The 23,686-nt window shown below is 36.6% G+C and overlaps 1 protein-coding gene across 3 annotated transcripts in view; it reads left to right on the top strand.

Annotated features, from left to right (window-relative positions):
• The first annotated feature begins 167 nt into the window (after positions 1-167).
• Positions 168-23,686, top strand: part of LOC145999560 (ecto-NOX disulfide-thiol exchanger 2-like) — a 59,027-nt gene continuing 35,508 nt past the window's right edge. The window contains exons 1-8 of one of the 3 annotated variants that reach the window (XM_083136567.1): positions 168-254; positions 574-673; positions 13,140-13,376; positions 14,091-14,419; positions 16,391-16,580; positions 17,840-17,965; positions 18,642-18,875; positions 23,081-23,293. In XM_083136567.1, coding sequence (XP_082992693.1) covers positions 577-673; positions 13,140-13,376; positions 14,091-14,419; positions 16,391-16,580; positions 17,840-17,965; positions 18,642-18,875; positions 23,081-23,293 — 1,426 coding nt within the window. In that variant the 5' untranslated portion in view covers positions 168-254; positions 574-576. The remainder of the gene's footprint in view (positions 255-573; positions 674-13,139; positions 13,377-14,090; positions 14,420-16,390; positions 16,581-17,839; positions 17,966-18,641; positions 18,876-23,080; positions 23,294-23,686) is intronic. The other 2 variants (XM_083136568.1, XM_083136570.1) reach the window with 2 other exon arrangements.

The following is a 23,686-nucleotide window of genomic DNA, read 5'->3' on the forward strand; positions in this document are numbered from 1 at the left end:
CCTCGAATAGTTTTTATTGTTACAGCTTATATTGGTGAGATCTAATTTTTAAAAGTGAATTTAATTAAATTGAATTTAACAGTTAACAGCGGCAAATAAATGTCAGGTATCAGAGTTTGTGTACAGTGGTATGACGTCAATGTTTGCCATTTCCGGTTGAAGGTGACCGACGAATCGGATCGATAACCCGGTGTATGGCCAGCGTATAGCACATAGCCGAAATATTTTAGGTGCTGTTCCTGGACATGCAATGAGTAAGTTCTAAAATAAGCATCAATTTGTTCAAACAATACGTCTTTATATATGTATTTAGAAATTGCATGATTAAAAACTTCCTCGAAGCATGAACAAACCTTGAAATAACCGGGCAGAAATTCTGTCTAGCATCATCTTCCCTTGCTGTGAAAACTAGTATTGAATATATTGGCAAAAAAATGTTATTTGTACATGTTTAGTGAACGTTATAATGGAATATATTTTAATTTTTCATGAGCGTAAATCAGATGTATGTAGTCTACATAGTAACCGAATTGTCATAATCGCTAATCAATTTTTTTTCGTGTTATTTTTCAGAAGATGCCATTCTCATGTTTCTCACGTGTTTCAGATCCTCCACCACCCCCACCTGCTGTAATGGGACCAGTGCCAATGGGTGTTCTTGGTCCACAACCTAGTGAGTATTTACGTGGGTGTAAATAAAGTTATCTGTGATTGAGCTCCTTGGCGGACAAAAAGGCCCAAGTTCCTTTTGTTTTATTTTGATTTCATCATGCTACGAATGCAACTTTAACGTGGTTCGATTTCGATTTACTTCTGTTAACACATGCTGTGGAGTTTTAAATATTACGTAAGATTTTGTTCAATATATGCCTTTGTAGTTAGGTTAGGCAGGCCAGGTTTGGTTCTCTTAGCATTAAAAGAAAAGGTTAGGCATGCAAGGTTTGGTTCTCTTAGCATTAAAATAAAGTCCCTAAATTCATTCTACTAAGGTTCCGATTTACTTATACATTAATTCCCACTAGTCTACGATACTTAGTCACTTGTCAACGGAAAATACGTTGTCCATGGGTAGCGCACATGTTTGTGTAAGGTAATTTTTAAGTTGTTTTTTCAACAAAAATAACTTTAAAAAAATCCAAACTGTGCTCGTTACTGTAAGGGAGGTTCAAATTTCTTGTGATAATGATTACCAAAATTCTACGATAATTAGTCTTCCTGGTTGGAGAATTTGAACAAAAATCATAAACAATCTGAACCATTACCGACAAAAATGCAATGACGTGCTGTAGTAATATTTCAGGTCCAAACAGAACCAGAACTTAATTAATTTGCGAATTTTCAGTGCAAGAAACGTGTATAAAATTAATAACCTAGCAACACCACAATAACTTAGAATTATGTACACCCAACGGCAAATGAAACAGTAGGCAAATTGTCCACCACCATTTTCATCCGGTCTGTATTACACAACATGATAACAATAAATTGAAATAAATACGTCAATAAGCAGAGGGCAATACCTGTTTCGAACCAACATAGTTTCATTCGGTTAAAATTTCGTGTGACAATGATTTCCAAAATTCTACGATAATTAGTCTTTGTGCTAGGAGAAATCATAAAACATTCAGAACCGTTACATTGTGAAAGATATAACCTACATTCCTCTCCTATCATGGATCATAGAATTGAAAATGAGAATTGCAGATGCAATTATGCAGGTCAACAGGGACATATTAGTCATTGCCTGGGCTGAAATTGATTACATATGGGATATGTGCCATGTTGCCACTGGAAGTCACATAGAACACCAGTACCAATTTTTTTTATGAAGTTTGGACAGGTACTGAAAACAATCGTTACAAGCTACATATCCATGAACAAATTCATTAAAAAGTTATATCATCGTATAACCAGGAAGCCAATTTGTGTAAAGACCCTGTATTTGGAAGGTTACACTTTAGGCAATTTGAATTTATTGTTCATCTGCCAAATAAATTAACTGTACTTCAGTGTTGTATTTATGCTGTAAATCCCTACTAAAAAACTAGATGATGCATTTAATACAGTGGATATATAACATTGAATGATTTTATGTGATGTGTATGATAACGGTAGCGATTCATGAAAAATAGTCCATCTTCCATTTAGGCCCTGTACAGTCAACAGCAAAGATAATGGTAGGCAAATTGTCATCACTATTTTCATTACTTTTTATTCTACATCCTGTGTTGTTTTAAGGAATGAAAGGTACTAGTTTACTATCCTTTGGACAGATTTCTTCATTTCTACAGAAGAAACTACTTACCGTAATAAGTTCCTGTAGTATTGTCTAACATCTGGAAAGTGTTTTGTGTGATGTGGGAATGTTTCATAGCGGAAATTCAACCATTGACGCATAGCCCCATGAACCATTCATACATAGCCCCACGAACCATTTCCGGTAAGGTTAGGTTAGGTAGGTTCACAATAGGTTACAATAGTTAAAAATTGGTTTCGAAAAAAATATGCGTAGCCCCACACACCATTCTCGCATAGCCCCACGAACCATTTGCGGAAACGTACATCTTCAGTTACAAAAACACTTTTTTTTTTTAAAAAAAAAAAATTGATCAAAAAAACGTGAATATATGTTAAAAAATGATCCGCGAAGCAGATAGGTAAGTACAAATGTCAAAAATTGACGAAACTCAGAAGTTATAGGTGTCCGAAGGATAGTAAACATTTACCGAGCCATGTAAAAATTGCATGCATGATGAAATCGCAATAAAACTAAAGGAACGTGGGCCCAAACGTGGAACATGGCATGAGACCCAAGTTCTGATTCTTTAATTCTGAACTAATCATGGTACACAACCATTTTTACAGGGTTTAGTTGCTTTACAGAGGCTTAGTGATTACTTAAATGAAAAGGAGATTTCAGTTATATCTGAAGAATATTACAGAATATTTGTATTACATAATATGTGAATTACAGTTAATGTGTAACATGATACCTACACATAATTGCCATTGATATTGATGCACTGATCCCAGCGCGTAGGAAGGGAGTGGATGGCTTCAGTGTAGAAACTTCTGGGTTGCTTACGGATCCAGTTTTCCACGGTGTTCTGCACTTCCTTGTCACAAGTGAACCGTTGACCTTTCAGTGATTGTTTTAAGGGGCCGAAGATATGGGAGTCACATGGGAAAATATCGGGGCTGTACGGAGGATGTGTGAGGACTTCCCATTGAAATGTTCTCAGCAGATCGAGGGTCTTCTTGGCCACAGTGGCCAAGTGTTGTCCTGGAGCAGCACTATCCTCTTCGAGAGCTTACCTCTGCGCTTGTTTTTGATAGTCTGTTTAAGCAGTACCGTTCAGAGTTCACTGTTCACTGTTTCACCCCGTTCCAGCAAGTCGATGAGTAGAGGTCCTTCATTCTGCGATAAATTTGTGAAGCATGCTCACCTTCTGCGTGAAGAAATTTGTTTACAGCTCTCTGAGCTGATCTGGAGGAATCCATAATGCACCCGTCTGCGCAAAACAACTCTCGCCAGCTGAGGAAACAGCAGGCAGAGCCGTTCTCTACACCTGCAAACTGGGACAAACACAGTGCTATCTATCGGCATCTATTTACCTTCTTTGATTAGATACAACGGCACTACAGCAAAGGTCTCATTTTCATTTGAGCATACCTAATACATGCTTTATGGAGAACAATTTTTTCCTTTTCTTTGCTCATGTGTGATTCTTTGTTTGCAAGCAGCCATTTGTTTACTGTTATCTGCTGCTGACATCTACTTTTTGTTCCTGGGGTCCCTAAATGCTTTTGTTGTTAGGCAGGTCAGGTTTAGGTGTCTAAGCATTAAAATAATGTATCTAATGCTTCCTATGCCAGATCATGAACTATCAGTCTTAAGCAGGAAACTCCCTTCAACCCTCACGACAATTTGCCAGAACTATGTGTATGAGATGGCCGTAGTGAAGAATGTGCGCTTGTGGCAAAGCTCTGATACTAATGTAAGGTACTTTTCAAATCACAATTTCTCCAGTAAATAATTCTTAGTGAAGCATTTAAATGTGCTAATTAGTTTTTCAAGCTTGGAACTTAACTTCCCCAATATTTCCAGTATTCTGAAGCACTTCCTAATACTCCTATAAAATTTGCAAAAATCATTAAATATTCAGAACCATTACTAGGTGTGATGTTTGATGGGATAATCTCTAATTAAATCATAATTATGTCCTCAGTAATGCTACTTTAATACTTTTAAATCAGTGAACTAATTTATGGGCTGTGTACATTGTTAAGATTACTTTGCTGAACTGTTAAACAAAGCTTTGCCATCTTTAATTCTGAACCCACTGAATTAAATCACGTTATCAAATGTACCATGACAGTACATAATTAAAGACTGAGCCTTTGATATTATTCAGTTCTAGAATCACGTACACATGAGAAGATTAGAAATTGTCAATTTTAACACATTATTCTTGTGGCAGTTATACAGGGTTATTCAAAAAGAACTCTCCGGTTTTGTGATTTTATTGCGGGGAACATATGGAACACACAGTCATTATATGGGTGTACACAGTGGCGTGCCCAAGGGTTGGTGGGGGTTATAACCTCCCCCTTTGAGCCACTATTCCTAAAAGAAAATGTCAAAGGTAGAAAAAGAGGGCGAAATGAAGAATGACTACCAGAGAAAGTGTACATAACCCCTCCCTTTCAAAAATCCTGGGCACGCCACTGGGTGTACACCTGTGCCTGATGTTCACAAGTTTTTATTGAAATAGTCCAAGCTGGTTCCACACTTCGCTGCCAGAAGCATGCAGTGCAACACTTTTGGAAAGGAGAAGGGAGTATTTTTGAATAACCCTGTATATTATTAAAAAAATTTACCACATTGCTGTTTGGTGTGTTCCTGTCACTCTTAATAAGTTTTCCATCCATCGTCAATACATGACACAGCTTTTTCTTAAAAGATGTATGTTTAGAAGTCATTCCCAGGAATTTTTGACATGTGGAAATGTGTATTCTGCAAGGGGTAGAAGATATCTAACAATGTAATGAATCGCACAGGGTGTTTTGTATGCAATTGGTTTAGCTTGTGTATTTTAGTAGAATTGTATTTCTAAATTTTGAAGGTTTTTTAGCTGGATGAAAATATTGTGGAAAGGGACAAACTTCTTTGCCTAACTTGGGCAACCACGTTAACTTATCCATTGAAGTAATTTTACAATATGAGCTGTAGTGTTTATTAACTATTTAAATAATGAAAGTAGATACTAATTTTAAATAGAGAAACTGAACTTAACGTACAGATCTGAGACCCAACGCAAAAAAGAACCTATATTGGACAACATGTAACGTAAATTACCAAAAATAGTGTGATTTGGTTCAAATTGTAAATCCTATAGTTGAATTAAACCACATTCTACACAATAGTAAACAAGTGACCGCTTGCTTTGAGTGTATTATGTATATATATATATTATACAGTAAAACTTCGTTAATCTGGACTAATGGGGGAATAAATTGACCGGTTTAACGAAAGTCTGGATTAACTGAAATAACCTAAAGGAACAGTAGAAAGTGCATTAAAACTCAGTTTATAGCAACAAAACACGTTTATTATGGTGTATTTAACACATTCGGGTCTGGCCTCATAATACAGCATTTTTACCTCTGGTCTGCAGTTTTTGGTTGTTTTTAAAAAAAATCATAGAAAAAATATTGTTAATTTGTTTTTATGTACCACATATTTCTTAAATCTACAAAACTTCCTCTTTTTAATGAACAAAAATTTGTTAAATTTACTTTTCATTTTCAGACATTTTTTAATATTTTGTTCAGCAATGTTTTGTGAAGGAAAAAAGTACAACATTGTAACAAATGTTAATATAGAGATATTTTAAGTTCGTAATCTGGAAATTTCTATAATTAACTAAATAAACTATCAATACATCTTTTGAATCTTGCATAAGAATACTTCTTATGTGCACATAACAAAAAATAATTACAAATTACAAGTAATTATCTTTTGTATAAAAAAGTGGCTGCAGGACAGGACCGGACGATGCATCAGTTGGTTCTGCGTCATCTGTAAAATAAACAAATAAACTAAATAAAAAAAAATTCATTTGACATACACTATACAAAATAATAAATGGAAAAACTAAAAATATGTCAGTGCATGTAGGAGAATCAAGCAAGAGGCAAGATGAATAGACCCAAAAAAATTACCTCTTCTCACTTCATTCATAAAATACTACAGTTTGCAACACTGTTTATATTGTCGACAATAATTATTACGAATATAACCTACCTTCCAAATCTTCAAATTCATCTGCATCATCAAAATCGTCCCTAACTTCAAACTCTGAGGCGGAATCCTCTATGCAGTCTGGATCTAACGACGCCATTCTAAACAATGCACAGTATATCAACCCGACAACAAACAGTCACAGGTGTGAGATAAAAATAGGACATGAGTCACCTAGCACTCGGAATTTCAACAGAAGGGCTTGAATGCACACGCGCAAGAGACGAAGTATGAGCATAGCCCGTCGTTCAATCGGCAAAGCGATTCCATACCGCAAGACGGGCTATGCCCGTTGTTCGTCCACATTGACTTTAAGTGCAGTGCGGGCTATGCCCGTCGTGAGACCCCAATGTGTTAAAGGGCGTAGGCCTAAATACACTATACGGTACAGTAAAATGTAAAGCAGTACGTACATACGCGATACCCATATTATGATGATGTGCCTGACGGACCTGGCTCTGCATCACACATTTCTTTTTGCCTTTTACCTGTCCGGATTAAGCAAAGCCTGGCTTATCGGGGTCTGGATTAATGAGGTTTTACTGTATTTATATGGATCCAAATCATATAGCGTAGAACAGATACATGTACAATAAAGAGTATTGCACCCAGAATTTGGAAATTGGACGAAAAACTTTTGCATCGTTAATAATAATAATAAAAGAACACTTTTTTTCTTAAAGGTAACAGGGTGGCGACAGACCTGGAAAACCGGGAAAAGTCAGGGAATTTGAGGTGTCAAAAAAAGTCAGGGAATTTCGTCTTCATTGACTTCGAACACTCTTTTGACGAAAATTGTTATAACTCTGGGACTATGGGAGCAACCTACTTCGGATAACTTTTGTTTTGCAGCTAAAACATCATGGCAGAGGGGGGGGGGGGGATTTTGGGGTGCGACCCCCGAATTTCAATGGAAAAAAACAAAAATCTGGAGTTTGCTACATTCTTTTCAAAGAATGGACATTTCTCAAGAGAATGAAACATGTTTCATGTCCTTGGGTGCCATAAAAGTTGAATAATAGAGAAATAGGTAATTTGCTTTTTTGGAGGAAAATTGTTATAACTCGGGCACTATGGGAGCAATCTACTTTGGATAAGGTTTGCTTTTAGCTAAAACATCAGAGCATGCAACCGTGTACAATTCAGAATGCCGGACCGAGGAAGGGGCGCTTGGGGGCACGACCCCCGAATTTCAATGAAAAAACAACAACAAAAATCTGGAGTTTGCCCCCTCTTCTCCCGCTATTTTAGGGAGAAGGAGCGATCTTAAGTATTCTTTTCAAAGAATGGACACTTCTCAAGAGAATGAAAATGTTTCATGTTCTTGGATGCCATACAAGTTGAATAATAAGTCAAAATGTGATTTTCTTTATATTTTTTTTACGAAAAATAGGCCATTTGCATTTTTGGAGGAAAATTGTTATAACTCGGGCGCTATGGGAGCAATCTAATTCGAATAACTTTTGTTTTGCATCTAAAACATTATAGCATGCAACCGTGTACAATTCAGAACACCGAACTGAGGAAGGGGAGTTTGGGGACGCGACCACCGAATTTCAATGAAAAAAAACATAAAAATCTGGAGTTTATCTCCTCTTCTCCCGTTATTTTGGGGAGAATGCGCAAACCTTAGTATTCTCTTCAAATAATGGACGTTTCCAAAGAAATTGAAACATGTTTCATGTTCCTGGGTGCCATACAAGTTGAATAATGAATAAAAATGTGAAACACTGTTCGGAAATGTGGCATGGATATGTTGTGTAGAGGGGGCGAGGTTGGTCATCAATATGAATTTCCCAGGCTTGGTCCAGACCTGTGTCAGAGTTTCCACCCAAACATAAGAGTATGAAGGTCCAAAAAGCACATTCATTTTGTAATCAGCACCATGATACCATATGGTATCATCGGGCGAGTACGACCTTACTCTGATGATACCATATGGTATCATCGGAAAAGTAAAGGTTAAGCCTCTAAATATTACGAGAGAAATGCATTGAATTATCATTTTTTTCTTGTCCGTATGGGAGTAGTAAGGGGACTTGTCAACAGATGGAGGGGATGGGAGTGGGTGGCGCCGTCCGATAGTTGTCGGACGTCGTAGTAAGGCATTTTGTTGGGCAAACTGAAGGAACATGGAAACAAATATGTTCCATTGATACATACGATTTTTGTCGAATATCGCCACCTGACAAAGTATCTCACTACAACATGCAACAGAAATTTCATGGACTGCAACATCCAACAAAAATCGCATGCATAAACAAGAAGAGCTTTAGACTGCAAATATGGTGCTGGAATTTTATTACTCTTCTGGCTCACTTCACCTTATTTAATGTAGCAGTGCTTACGAAGGTTTTCTTTCATCATCCTGACGTATTACTGGTTTCGCACAAGTTAACATACGTTTACAATGACATTGCACTATTCTTAGATATCAAGAAGAATCCAACCAAACGGGATATATGAATTTGAATTTTATTTTTCTTCTGTTGACCCTTGATTAAAAGGGCATGGAAAACGTCAAGATACATAATGGAATAATAATTAGTTAAGTACATCATAACAAAAAAGAAGAAACATTGTGTTGTACATTACATCACTACACCAAAGTAAAAATTAAAAAATACACTTCATTACACTACAATGCGTTGCATGATTGAAATAAGAATACAATTAAAATACATATTTTTTAGTACATTGGCCTTGTATTGTCTTGTTCCATGAATTCTCTGATACTGTAGAGAGCTGTCTCTGTCAAAATGTATTTCTTTATGTTTTGGAGATATCAGTTTTATGTCATGAGGCAGCTGGTTGTAGAATATTTTCCCGGCATTCATTGGTGATTGTTTTGAGATATTGAGTCTGTGTTGGTTCTGGTAATAATTATCTTTCCCCCTTGTATTGTGGTTGTGTAATTGGTTATTTTTAGTCATGCTTCCAGTATTTAGAACAGACGTTATAGCCTTATAGATGTATAGGGAGTATATTGTCATTATTTGTTTTTCCCTGAATAACTCTTTGCAAGATTCCCTACAGCCTAGTTTGTACATTATTCTAAGTGCTCTCTTTTGAAGTCTCAGTATTCTGACAGTATTATTATAAAATGATCCACCCCAAGCTATTATGCCATATTCAACATAGGGGTAAATTAGTCCATAATATATGCATTTGTTAATTTCTGTTAAATTATATTAAGCCATTTGTTTTAGCAGGTATAGATTAGATGATAGTTTACTGCAGATGTTGTTAATTTGTTCTTCCCACGTTGATTTTTGATCTAGTGTTATTCCCAAAAACTTAATACGACCACTAGTGCTGCGTATAGGCACCATTGGAGCTTTTTTCAGGATGCCCCTCGTATATGAACTTTCAGAAGCTTTTATTATTAGAGTGTTCCTGTTTTAATGCGTTGTTAGCTAAATCAGGTACCTATACAGTGCAATTCTATAAATTCCTTGCGTTAGATTTCTAATACGTACATACCCTTTCCGTCAGCATTAATGGTATAACTGCATGTTGTCAGTTTCACAGTACTTCACTTGGATATACTGTACTGAAGCAGAAATCCCATCGATAATGTAAGGAAATATGACACTTTATTTTGTTCGATTCAATTGTTTCACTTATATGCAAGAGTTAAGTTGTTTGCTTTACAGAGAAGAGAGATGTAGCTTTATGCATTGAAAAATGAGTCCACACTCATAGTTTTTGCATGCAGAGGGTTCCAAACCTCAGTAGAAATATCAACATATAATACCGAGAATGTATAAGGATACTGATAAATTTCAAATTGTATTTCTTAATCAATCACTCTTCACTCTTATCTCAGTTAGTCGTAACTTTAAAAATAATCAAGTATTTCTCAGTATGATATGAAAATTCTGTTAGGTGACTGTAATGCACAAATTGGCAAAGAAGAGACATTTAAACCCACGATTGGTAAAGAAAGTCTTCATGAATTAAGTAATGATAATGGTATAAGATTGATTACTTTTGCAACCTCAAAGAATTTAATTGTGAAAAGTACCACTTTTAAACATAAAGATATCCATAAATATACCTGGTCTTCTCCAGATGGTAAAACTCACAATCAGATAGATCATATTCTCATTGATAAGAGAAGGCATACTAGTATAATTGACGTTCGTACACATAGAGGTGCTGACTGTGCTAGTGACCATTATTTAGTAATTGCTAAATTAAGAGAAAGACTCTCAGTGATAAATCATAAGCAACAAAATCTAAAAGTTCTAAAATTTGATACAGGAAAGTTTACTGATGAAAGAATTAAGAAAGATTACCAAATTAAACTGTCAAATAGATTTGATGTTTTGCAGGATTTAAATGATGATGAAAATATAAATGAAACAGACGTAAATAAGAATTGGGAGCACATACGTAATGCAATAGAATCAGCAGCTAAAGAAAGTATAGGATACCATAAACCGAGAAAAAGTAAGCCATGGTTTGATAATGAATGTCATAATCTAATAGAAATAAGAAATCAGGCTAGACTTAGGTGGTTAAATAACTCTGATGATACAAATCTAAACAATTATAATAGAATAAAGCGAGAAGTTAACCGCACGTTTAGAAGTAAAAAAAGAGATTACTTGAAAACCAAAATTAACGAAATTGAAACAAACAGCAAAAATAAAAATATCAGAGATTTATATAAAGGTGTAAATGAATTTAGAAAGGGGTGGCAACCTAAAGTAAACTTGATAAAAGATAAAGACGGTGATTTTCTAGCTGACTCAAGTGATATTCTAAATAGATGGAAGAACTACTTTAATGACCTTTTAAATGTCCATGTAGGAGATAAATCAGAAGTGAATGAAGTACACACAGCAGAACCTTTAGTTCCAGAACCCAACTTGACTGAAGTTAAAGATGCTATTAAAAGGCTAAAGAATAACAAAGCACCTGGCATTGATTTAATACCAGCTGAGTTAATTAAATATGGTGGAAATTCATTAATGTATCAAATTCATAAATTAATCTGTTTAATATGGAATAAAGAAGAAATCCCTCAACAGTGGAAAGAATCCATAATTGTTCCTGTGTTTAAAAAAGGTGATAAAATGAACTGCAATAATTACCGTGGAATTTCTCTACTCTCAACAACATATAAAATATTATCTAACATTCTTTTAACAAGACTAACCCCATATGCTAATGAAATTTTAGGTGATTATCAAAGTGGATTTAAACGTAACAGATCAACTACAGATCAAATTTTTCACATCAGACAGACACTTGAAAAAAAGTGGGAATATAATCAAAATGTCCATCAGCTATTCATTGATTTCAAAAAAGCATATGATTCAGTCAAAAGAGATAAACTATATAATATATTAGTTGAGTTTGGAATACCTAAGAAGCTTGTTAGTATGATAAAAGTATGCACCAGTGAAACAGAAAGTAAAATTCGTGTGGGTATTAATATGTCTGACAAATTTACAATTCATGATGGGTTAAAACAAGGAGATGCATTATCTCCATTGCTCTTTAATTTTGCCTTAGAATATGCTGTTAGGAAGGTAAAAGAAACTAAAGAAGGACTAAAATTAAATGGTGTGACTCAGTTGTTAGCATATGCAGATGATGTAGACTTACTGGGGGATGATGTGAATACAATTAAGAATAATGCTAAAATATTTTTCAAAACTGCTAAAGAGATAGGTTTGGAAGTTAACAAAGAGAAAACTAAATATATGCTTACAGGCCGAAACCAAGTGTTAGGTAATAATCAAAATCTAATTATTGATAACAACTCGTTTGAACCAGTTTCCAAATTCAAATACTTAGGAGTAATATTAACAAATGAAAATTATATTAAAGAGGAAATAAAAAGTAGGCTTAATTCAGGAAATGCATGTTACTTCTCTCTTCATAAACTTTTGTCTTCTCGTTTAATATCTAAGAAACTGAAAGTTAAAATATACAAAACAGTAATTTTGCCTGTAGTATTATATGCATGTGAAACTTGGTCCCTTACATTGAAAGAGGAACATAAATTGAGAGTATTTGAAAATAAGATCCTTAGGAAAATATTTGGACCTAAAAGGGATGAGGAGACAGGTGAGTGGAGAAGGTTACATAATTTAGAACTACATAATTTGTATTCATGTCCAGATATTATTAGAATAATTAAATCAAGAAGACTTAGGTGGGCAGGCCATGTGGCACGAATGGGAGAGGAACGAGGAGTTTACAGGATTCTTGTTGGGAAACCTGATGGTAAGAGACCTGTAGGAAGGCCAAGACGAAGATGGAGGGACAACGTTGAGATGGACCTAAGGGAAATCGGTAGGGATGGAAAAGAGTATATAGAACTTGCTCAAAATAGGGAAACATGGAAGGCCTGTGTTGCTGCAGCCATGAACCTTCGGGTTTAAGAAGGCTAGAGAGTTAGTTAGTTAGTTAGTTAATTTTATTTTAAACTTACTGCATATGACAAAACTCCATAATCCTTCCTTAGCTTGTGAATTGTAATAATTTTCCAAATTCACTATTTTGCAGTTTGAATTCAAATCATAGAGAATAAGAGAAATAAAGTCAATTTAATAGAAGATAATATTGACACTTAACAAATCCATACGTGGATCTGTATGAGTTTATTATTTCCATTTGCAAAAACATCGATTTAGTTTAGTTTGTAATTGTCAGGGAAAAATGTAAATTTTGTCCTGGAAAACCTGGAAAAGTCAGGGAATTTCATTTCTGCTTGTTTGTAGCCACCCTGGGTAATTTTCCCTGTACATTTTACTAAAAATCATTGCTAGATGTAAAACCTTTAGCAACAAATGAAATTCATAACTCTTCCTTTTAGGCTTGGGCCCACCTGGACCTCCTGTTAGTATGCCAACTCCTTTAGGGCCACAGGGGCCTCCTATTCCTCCCCACACAGTGGTGCCACCTATAATTCCAGGAGCTGGACCAATACCTCCACAGCCAACACCACCAGGGGCTCAGGGACCGCCACAGTCGAGTCTTGTGAACCCTGCAACAAACGATGCACCTTTAGAGTTCAACTTAAATAAGAACAAGCCTCCAATGCCAGTCGCAGGTAATATACTCAGTTTTATGTGTGGGTTTTTTAACCAGGTGACTGCAGTGAATGTAGCCTTAGTACACATGTAGAGGTTGACTTTACAAAACTGCAGTATATGAATCATTCCTTTATATTAAGAATGGACCAATATGGAATTTAAGCTGGTACTGATAACCGATCTGATATAAACAAGAATCAAATCAAAGGGTTCATTAACTATAATAAATGTACGTTATCGGATAAACCAAACTTTAGCAATGTAAAAGAACCTGCATATTTGGACATTTACTTAAAAAAAAAAAGAAATACAAATTATAGCAAAATGACACAATATTGCACTAAATTGTAGGATATTTATAGATATTTTGGATCGGTAAAATTATTGGTAATTGTACTGATATCACTGACCTGGGTTTTTCCGGGGGTGGGTGTTCTAAGGTTGGAATTTTTCAGGCCTTGTCCTCGCATAAAGCGGCTCTGGAGCTCAACCAGCCTTAGGGGCAACCCTGGGGGGTAAAGGTGGTGGAAGCATGGTGCTGATCACATCACTTCAAAAATGGCAGAGATCGAGAATGTGAGGGGCCCTACCCCCACGCCCCCTAAATGTGCTTTCATGGCATGGGGAATTTTACCTTTTTTACCTTACCTATTCTTAATCTGCCTCATTAATAACACATTGATTTTTTAATGCATTATTACATTCTTATGTTCAATTGCTTCTTGATTTAGTTAAACTGGATGCAGAAGACAAACGAACTGCTCGCGATGATGACATGGGACGTGATCGTCGTGACAGAGATAGGGACAGGAACGACCGGGACAGGAGGGATAGGAAGGAGGAGAGGAGCAAATCCCAGTCGCTGTCCCCCAACAGCAACGGACCAACTCTTCCGCCACAGTCCTCATCGGCCCCTGCAGTCCCTCCGGCTGGAGCCATCGGATCCACAACTGCCGCAACCACCAACATGTGGGGTGGAATGATGGGGATGGGCTACACCATGATGGGAATGCTCCCTGGGACAGTGATGGGAGATCCAAGCCTAATGGGAATGGGACAGGTAATTTGTCCATTCAGCAGTTTGTTGTGTAGTTGTGAAATGGGAATAAGCGAACATGTGCAAGTGAAAGTTTACAAGGTTGGTGGTGTGGAGAGAATGATAAAACTGAATTGATGAAATAATACAACCCTTGTGTGTGCAGAATTTGCATTAACCGTTGAAAGTAACGGTGGAGTCTTGTTTTCTTTACCTTATAAACTGGAGGCACATAGTAGTTCGGATCCCACTTTAAACTGTAGGTCCAGTCCCAATTAGCCTTACTGTGGATAAAGTGGACTTTAAACACTAATTCAATCAATCAATTAACCGTATAAACTTTGTTTTTAGCCTAATCACAATTAGATCTAGTTTAAAGCGGGATCTGAACCACTCTGCAATTGGGGGTGTGGGCTCAATTGGCTTGTTGTGGTCCGATAATATAACTTTTGTCTCCCTGATGGCATAGTGGTAACGCTGTCACCTTCTAATCAAGGGGTCCCGGGTTTGATACCCAGTGGAGGCACACTGCACAGTGGTCCTGTCCTGATTATTCTATCTGTGCATAAAGTGTACTTAAAGCAACAACTCAATTAAGTAATGTAACTTGGTGTGGGAGTTGAAGTTGTCCATGTACATCAAAATTAAGAGCTGTGAGATATGTGTTGCAAAATGCACATATGAGATATATCAAGACTAAATGCAGATCAATTTTCTGCAAGTTACTTTTTTCCATATCTAATGAACCCATTTTCAGTTCCTCAAAATAAGATTTGATGTGTTGCATATGCATTTAAATTAGGGGTGGGCTGGCACCCATACTGATGGTGATACTTGAATAATGATTTATGTTAGTGTGCAATTATTCTATCCAAATTACATGCATCAATTTACTAAGAGTTTTGCTTTAAAATATTCAACAATTACATCAGAATATTAAAATAATGTCATGAGGTCATACAAAACTGGTGCAAAATGAAACGAAACTTCGAATTTTGCATAATTTTCAGTACAATTAGACTTCGCGAAAGTCATTTTCGTGAACCCCATGAAAGACCAAATGTATCGGCTGGTATTGCTCAATAAATTCCAATCGATACTTTCCGATATATCAGTATTGGTATCGACTCAGCCCTAGTTTCAATTTAACTGCAGTTTCTGATGTATTCAGGTGATTATCATCTTCATATTGCAACATTATTCTTTTACTGTTCAAGGATAAATTCACGTATGCATTACATACCAATAGACATTTTTGCCCCTGAAAGTATTTTCCGATCTTCCCTAAAAATGAATGTAAATCTTTGTTTGTTTCCTTGTTTATGCCTTATGTTTATATTTAACCTTTCTTGCTTTTACCTTAAACCATCTTGACTTGTTCTTGTTTATTTGTTAGAGTTTTCAGTGTAAAATGGCCTTAAAAGTGCTGTATCTGAAACTTGGAAAAAATAAATAAAATAAATAAATTATATGTGCACAATGAAGGAAAATTTTCAGTTACGTATGTTACGCTTGGTATTTACACCTCCCACAGTGCAAATCTACATGGCATATCACCTGTTACTTAGGATATAGTGGTACACCCAACGGCAAAAGAAACAGTAGGCCATTTTCATTCGGTCTGAATTACACAATGTGATGACAATGGATTGAAATAAAGATGCCAATAAGCAGAGAACAATGCCTGCTTCGAACCAACATAGTTTCATTCCTTAAAACAACACAGGATGTAGAATAAAAAAGTAGTGATATTAGCTGTTAACAATTTGCCTACAATTATCTTTGCCGTTGACTGTATATAAGGCCACTTCAAGTAAAGTTCTAGCCTTGTGTTGTTAGATGGTACCTTGAACACATTCAGTAACTTTTCTCATCTCATTTTTGTGATTCTTAATTGCTGTCAGTTTTAATTTTCCTCACTAAATGCATTGTTTTAATTTTAACAAGTGAAGTAGTGCCAGTTTTTAAGGGTTTTGTATTTCTTTTGATACACAGTTTGGAATGATGGGAAGCATGGTAGCTGATGGAGCAATGGTGCCTACCGGTTCATTAGTGAAGGAAATAATCCACTGCAAAAGCTGTACTTTGTTTCCTCCGAACCCAAATGCTCCTCCACCCACCACAAGGGAAAGACCTCCTGGATGTCGAACGGTGTTTGTCGGAGGGCTGCCAGAAAACATCACAGGTAAACACTCTACGACCAACATATTTGGTGTGTATAAATAAAATATTCGCTATAACTTCGTTAATTTTTGCTATAACTGTGATTATGTTCTATCTTTGAGTCATATTGTGTTTAGATACACAGTATTTTTTCACTTTCTTCAGTCTATAGATATGCATTGTAAATATAAGATGCTATTGTACAGGGTGGTCCATTTGAGATGTCGGAAAAGTAATCCATTATATACAGAAAATATTTCAAATTAATTACCTGTTAATTGTAAAAGCATGTGTAGGGGAGTCATAAGTTTCGTGTCCCAGCACATTACCACTCATCATGACTTGTAACACTCGAAAATTTTGCATACCATATGATGCATTTGTGTGGTGTTGCAGCGTGGCTGAAGTGTGTGAACCTCCACTCGCTGGGAACTTTATCCTTTCTGCTTATATTACAACATACTGCTCACATTAACCTCTTGTATATAACAGTTTACTTTTCTTACATCTCAAATGAATCATCCTGTATTTTTAACTAAATGATGTTAAAGTATTGTTAATGTCCAACAAGTGAAGTTCCGTATTGAATAATACTTGATAACTATCTAGCTGAATAACATAATAGGGCCATATTACTTGGAGCCGATCTCCATGGTGTAGTGTGCTACGATGCCAGAGGTCCCAGGTTCAAATCCCAGCCTGGGTCTGGTTGTTCTTTGTGAATGTCCCTTCATCAGTTTCATCATAGTATTACTCATCCTCATCTTCTTGATTAGCCTAAGGTGGAAGAAAAGTGAAGTAATATAAACCAAATCAATCAACCATATTACTTGGAAGTGCTTTCTGCTTGGATAGCTCCGATTCGATTACTGTGTGGAAAGATGATTGTACTGTGAACCCAATTACATGTAGCATCCTGCCACATGGTTGTCTGAACGGCAAAAGTGTCTGAGCTTTCGGAAAGGAAATCTTCTGTGTGTGATGTGGCCAATTATGATGACTGTATGAATCTTGTTTCTAAAATTATGTACCTGGTAGGAAAGTTTTTGAAAATCAGACGTGAAACAACCCTTTTTTCCCCGTTAAATACAAAATTACTGTTAATCAAAAATATGTATTCTAACAAGATATAACCACAAGCCGAAAGGAATATTTTCAATTGTTTGGGGGAAATAACATTGAAAACCAAGATCCGCAAAAACGGTTTCTATTGATTTGTTTTTTTTTTGTTTTTTTTATTTCATATGATATTATGTTTTAATGTATTCCCTTCTTTTGCAGAGGAAATAATAAGGGAGGTGTTTGAAAGGTGTGGCGAAATAACAACCATCCGTATGAGTAAGAAGAACTTCTGCCACATTCGTTTCGAACTTGAGAGCTTCGTAGACACTGCCATTTATCTATCAGGTAAGATTTTTTTATAGAGCACCAAACTGTTTTGCATGTTTATTTTTCACGTTGTTAGACAGAATTGCTACCATATTTTGTCATGAAAAAATGCAAAATGAACTGCAAGACTCAAAATAAACCCTTAAACACAAAATGTATATTGTGTATTTACTAACATGACACTTTCTGAAATCTCTGTTATCATGTGAGTTATGCAAAGCATGTAAAATTGATTAATTCTGCTGTAATTGTTTGAGATGCAAAAATGGACTCCTTTACACAGGAACAAACTTAATACTCTGGCATAAATGTACTCTTAGAAGGAAAAATCTTTATTTTGTTCTCGCGCTACGATGCTCGGGGTCCCAGGTTCGAATCCTGGCCTGGGCATGGATGTTTCTGAGTGTCCATTCATCAATTTCATCATATCATCCCTCATTCCCATCTTCGGAAATTAGCCAAAAGTGGCACAAAAAGCGAAGTAAAATAAAGCAAATCAAATCTAAATCAAATATATTTTGTGCGATAAGTGTAGTTTTTAAAATCAAATTTAGGATCAATTCACCATTTTGACACCAAAATGCCATTTTATATACTGCTTTTGATCCTGAAATGTGCCGAGTTTTTGTACTGATCTCGATCTTTTATTCACCCTAAACATGTGGCTCTATATTACCATTATGTTGATTTCCAGGGTACAGAATTAGACTGGGAAGCCATACGGATGCCCCCAACACAGGAAGACTACATGTTGACTATGCTCAAGCACGGGACGACCTGTACGAGTGGGAGTGCCGGCAGAGGCAGCTGCAGAGGGAACAGAGGCACAGGGAAAGGCTGGAGCAGGAGAGGCTTCGCCCCCCATCGCCTCCGCCCGTGGTCCATTACACTGACCACGAGGCTCAAGCAATTGCAGAGAAGATCAAAGGTAACGGCTAAGGCTGTTCATATCTCAGGTCCATTGTCTTCAGGTGCACTGATTGATCAGTACGGTCTGTGTTGAACTGTTTTATATTCTAAGTTGTTACTGCTTGGTTGGTAGTGGTTCATTGTGCCTCAGTACATAGTTGTGAGAATGTTAGGTCATGGTTCCAGTTGACACAGTGCCAGCCCCCATGGTGGAGTGGTTAGCACAGAGTTCTACGTTGCCAAGGATCGCAGATTCGAAGCTGAACGTGGACTTGGGTGTTCTTTGTGAGTGCCCGTTCATCATATCTTCACTCATCCTCATCTTAACGATTAGCCAAAAGTGGCAGAAATGCGAAGTAAAATAAATCAGTCAACCAGCTGACCTGGAAATCCTGTAAAACATGATTTTTTTTTTGGAAATGAGAAAAAATTCCCCTCTTTCCTCCAGCATAATGGAACATATTCTGTACAAGAATGTTTTTATCATAGATGGACGGATGTGAAATACTGGTCCAGTGCAAAATTTGCATATGTCCTTTGAAGAACATGGTACATTAAGCTCCTTAATCAATGCAGGTAAGCAGGGGACTGCTTTGAAAAAAGAAACACTATGTTTGGGCATTTACTTAATGAAAAAGACATATTTACAATGGAAGCCCAATTTTATGATCGTGAATTTTAAATTTTCGTGTATTATACATTCAATTTAAATTTATTTGGTAGTGTCTGCTGCCACGTTCTTTTTCTGCTGGAACCTCAAAAGAGGGGCGCGTGGCAGCAAACTTGGTCTTTGTTTTATCGTGATTTCATCATGCTATGTATGCAATTACGTCTGTAACACATACTGTGAAGTCGTAGCGATTACTTTCACATATATGTTTAAAGCTTAGATCCCTTAGCATTCTACTAATAAACCTAAATGCTCTCGTAGTTAGGTTAGGTTCCGTTAGCATTAAAACAATATCGCTAAATGTTTTCTAAAGAAAAAGGTTCTAAATTACCTGTATATTCATTCGCATTAATCATAAACTTGCATTTTACTCGTCTTCATCTGTTCTTATGATTTGTAACATCCTTTTAGCAGACTAATTACGTGGCAGGAGCAAATTTGACGCTTATTCTTACTACTGACACGTGCATGGCAGCAGACTCGGCCAATTTTATTTCGATAGGGATGGGCCAATATCGATAAAGTACCAATATAAAATTTACCGATACGGGTAACTGATATTCTACTGATCCAATATAAAATTCCAAATGATCATTAAAATACCTTGGTAGTTCATTGACCTCTTTAATAAACGTTTGTTTCCAGGTGACTGCAGTACAAAGGAAATTTCATATTAGACATTTACTTCTTAAAAAAAAAAAAAGTTGCACATCGAGATTATCGATAAAAATTTTAAGAAAATGGCAGAATTTTGCACTAATTTATAAGATATTTAAGATTAGTAAAATAATCTGTAATTTTACTGATGAACTGATACACCAACATGCTTATATCGGCTGATACCGATAGAGTACTGATTAATCTGTCCTATCCCTACTTTTCAGTCATCTTTGTCCTTCACAGGTCCATAAGAATGTCACCTGACACTTTTGAGGAGTCGTAATTATCATGGAAGTTATGCAAAGTTCAAAGTTTCTTTTTACTTTGCACCAGTTTTGCATGCCAAAACATAACATGTATTTTAATACTCTGATGCAATATTTGAATACCATATTTACTCATGTATAATGTGCAGTTTTTTCCAAAATTTTTGTCCCCAAAAACTGTGGTGCGTATTATGCACGGAATAATTCGGACAACCAACATGAAACCGTATAGGGTCGTTCCATAATTTCGGGACACTTACATTGATTTTTCATGCTTACGCAACCCCATCATGTTATGCAGGGTGTCCATAAAGTCTCTTTACAATTTCAAGCTTTTATTCCAAACACACATGAAGAGATAATTAAATGAAATTTGTCACATAGTAGCAGTATATATTGAAGTTTTTTTCATAACTTAATAAATCTCAATATGGGCACCATTGGTTGCACGAAGGACATCAAGGCGAAAATTGATTTCGCATCATGTCCGCTCTAGCATAGCCTCATCATTGGTGCCAATGGCATCAGTGATCCTTTGTTTGAGATCAGTAATGTTCCGTACATGTGTTCGATACACAGTGTCTTTAACGTAGCCCCATAGAAAGAAATATAGGGGCGTTATGTCTGGTGAATGAGGTGGCCAGGGAATAGGACCATCCCGTCCAATCCACCTACCGCGAAATGTTTGGTCCAGGAAGTCACGAACATTTAATCCCCAATGTGGTGGTGCACCATCCTGTTGGTAGAGAATGGTTGGTTGAAGGTCAACCAGTTGTGGTGTCACATATTCAGTCAAAAGGTCAAGGTAAACATTTGCAGTAATTGTTTTCTCCGCAAAGAAAATTGGACCAATGATTCGATTGAATATCAGTCCACACATTCACCTTTGGACTGTCTCTTTTGAGGTCCATTGTCATATGGGGTTTTCTGAGCTCCAGATTCTCGCATTGTACGTACGTGTTCAGTTTTCCGGAAACATGAAATGTTGCCTCATCAGTAAAACACACTCGGTTGAGGAACATTGCATCCTCCGATATTCGATGAAGCATGTCCACTGCAAACGTTTTGCGTTTCGGTTTATCATTGGGCTCGATGGCACGCAACAGTTGCACTTTATATGCAATCAATCGCAGGTTGTGGTGTAGGCCCTTGTGCACTGTTGATCGTGGTAGCTGTAACTGGCTGGCAGCAGTGCGAATGGATTTCTTTGGAGAATGAAAAAAAGGCTTGTCTTACACGTTCGATGTCTTCCTATGATACTAGTTTTCTTCCACTTCTTGCTTTATCCATAATTGTACCGGTCTCTATGAATTTCCTGTGTCATTCACGAATTGATGGACGTGCTGGTCGTTGTTTCCAATACCGTCCTGAAGCTTCGCTGAGTCTGAGTGTCAGATTTTGTTTCAGTGAACCATGCCACACATTGTGCCTTTTCTTGCGGAGTAGCCATTTTTCTTTTGAAGACTTCTTTTTCTTCACAATGTTACCTGAAATACACAAATTGACTATTAGTACAAACTTTAATAGTAAACGAGTACAATAAAAAAAAATCATTAAAATATCTCATCATTTGAATTTGTAGTGAATTTTTGAAGTTGTATAGGGATTTTGTGGACACCCGGTATATTGTTGTAAAACTTAAATCCTGCAGTTTCTGAATATGGAAACAGTATTCCATTCAAGATAATGACACTAACGTGAAACACAAAATGAAGAAACGTTCTGATTTTTATGGTACTTTGGATGAAAGAAAACATAAGGAAAAAGATAATAAAAATTAAAATGTATTACTGGCCAAATAATATGACATACATGGAGTGTGTAAATTCCGTAATGGAAGAAATCTTGTGCTGCTAACTGCTATTTGGAAGGTCCTGAATGTGCCTCATATAAATGTTACATTAGTCACTGAATGAAAAAGTATATATTTTCAAGTTCTTTTAGAAAAGTAAAGAAGGAATGAGCAAAACCACGTATAAAAGTTTGAAGGCCATTTCACACGATTTTTCACTTTGTAATGTAATGTTCTGCGATGCCAAGAAAAGCAGTGCAACTCTGGCGGAATTCGAGCATGCACCTTCTGTGACATGGGATGCATATCAGCAGTATTTGTTTTGCGAGAAATCATAGAAAATAACTTCCTGAGCACTGCAAATCCATAACGTAATTTTGATCTCGTTTTTTACTATTACAGAATAAATAAGGTGGTTAAGGAGTTTAAGCTTTGGGATGCTAAACACAATGGAGGGAGAGGTGGCTTGGGTTGGTGACCTACTGTTTACACAAGAGGATAGCAACAGGTGACTCATTGAATAGATATGATGTCATTCACTCTTGATCAGCATAGCAACAGCTTTACGACCTACAACTAAGAAAGCCTTTTCTTGAAACTGGATTGTATTGTGCATTATATAAGAGATGTAATTTTTTGTACATGCGTAAATACAGTATTTTGAAACAAAATTCTCTGTAAATTGAAACTAATATTAATCATTATTTTGAGGAACATTTAATTATTACAAATTTCAAACCACGTTATTGATATCGGTGTCATGGGTATCGGTTCAAAGTAGCATCGGAAATGTTATCATGTTAGCTTTAATATTGGCATATCCTTTTCCTTTTCAGGTGACGATTCCTTCATAAAGGCCGTGCAGGTGGTGATCACGTGGCTAGAGCGTGGCGACTGCAGCAAGCGCAATGCCAACCAGTTCTACTCCATGATCCAGTCCACCAACTCCCACGTGCGGAGGCTGATGAACGAGAAGGGCCAGTACGAGGAGGAGCTGCAGCGAGCCAAGGACCTCATGAAGCAGCGCATGCAAGGCATCCTCATGCAGTGTAAGTAGATTTCGTTTGAAAGATCAGAGGAGGAAGCACGTGGGCTGGAGGAACACCGTTGTTGTTTGAAGAACCAGAGAACGGTATGCTGTTTAGCAGATTCATCCAAAATCTGCTGTTGAGCATGCTGCCGCTGGTCTTGCACAGTAAGTAATGTAGCACGTAAGCTTTCCGATAGTACAGGTGGTGATAAACCTAGCAATTGCTGAACTTGGTATTTGCCAGAAGCAGGCGTGCAGTCAACGTTACTTGCCACAAAAGGGAAGATGGTTTATATTTTCTAAAACCTAATTTTCAATATTTTTTCAAAAATTTGTCATGCATAAAGAGAACTGCAGCAATACTTTGTATTGTATGTTACGATAAAATACATTTTTATCTTGATGGTCTGTG

This window comes from Lepisma saccharinum, chromosome 15 (genome assembly GCF_977018435.1).
Source record: "Lepisma saccharinum chromosome 15, izLepSacc3.1, whole genome shotgun sequence".
Taxonomy (NCBI): Eukaryota; Metazoa; Arthropoda; class Insecta; order Zygentoma; family Lepismatidae; genus Lepisma; species Lepisma saccharinum.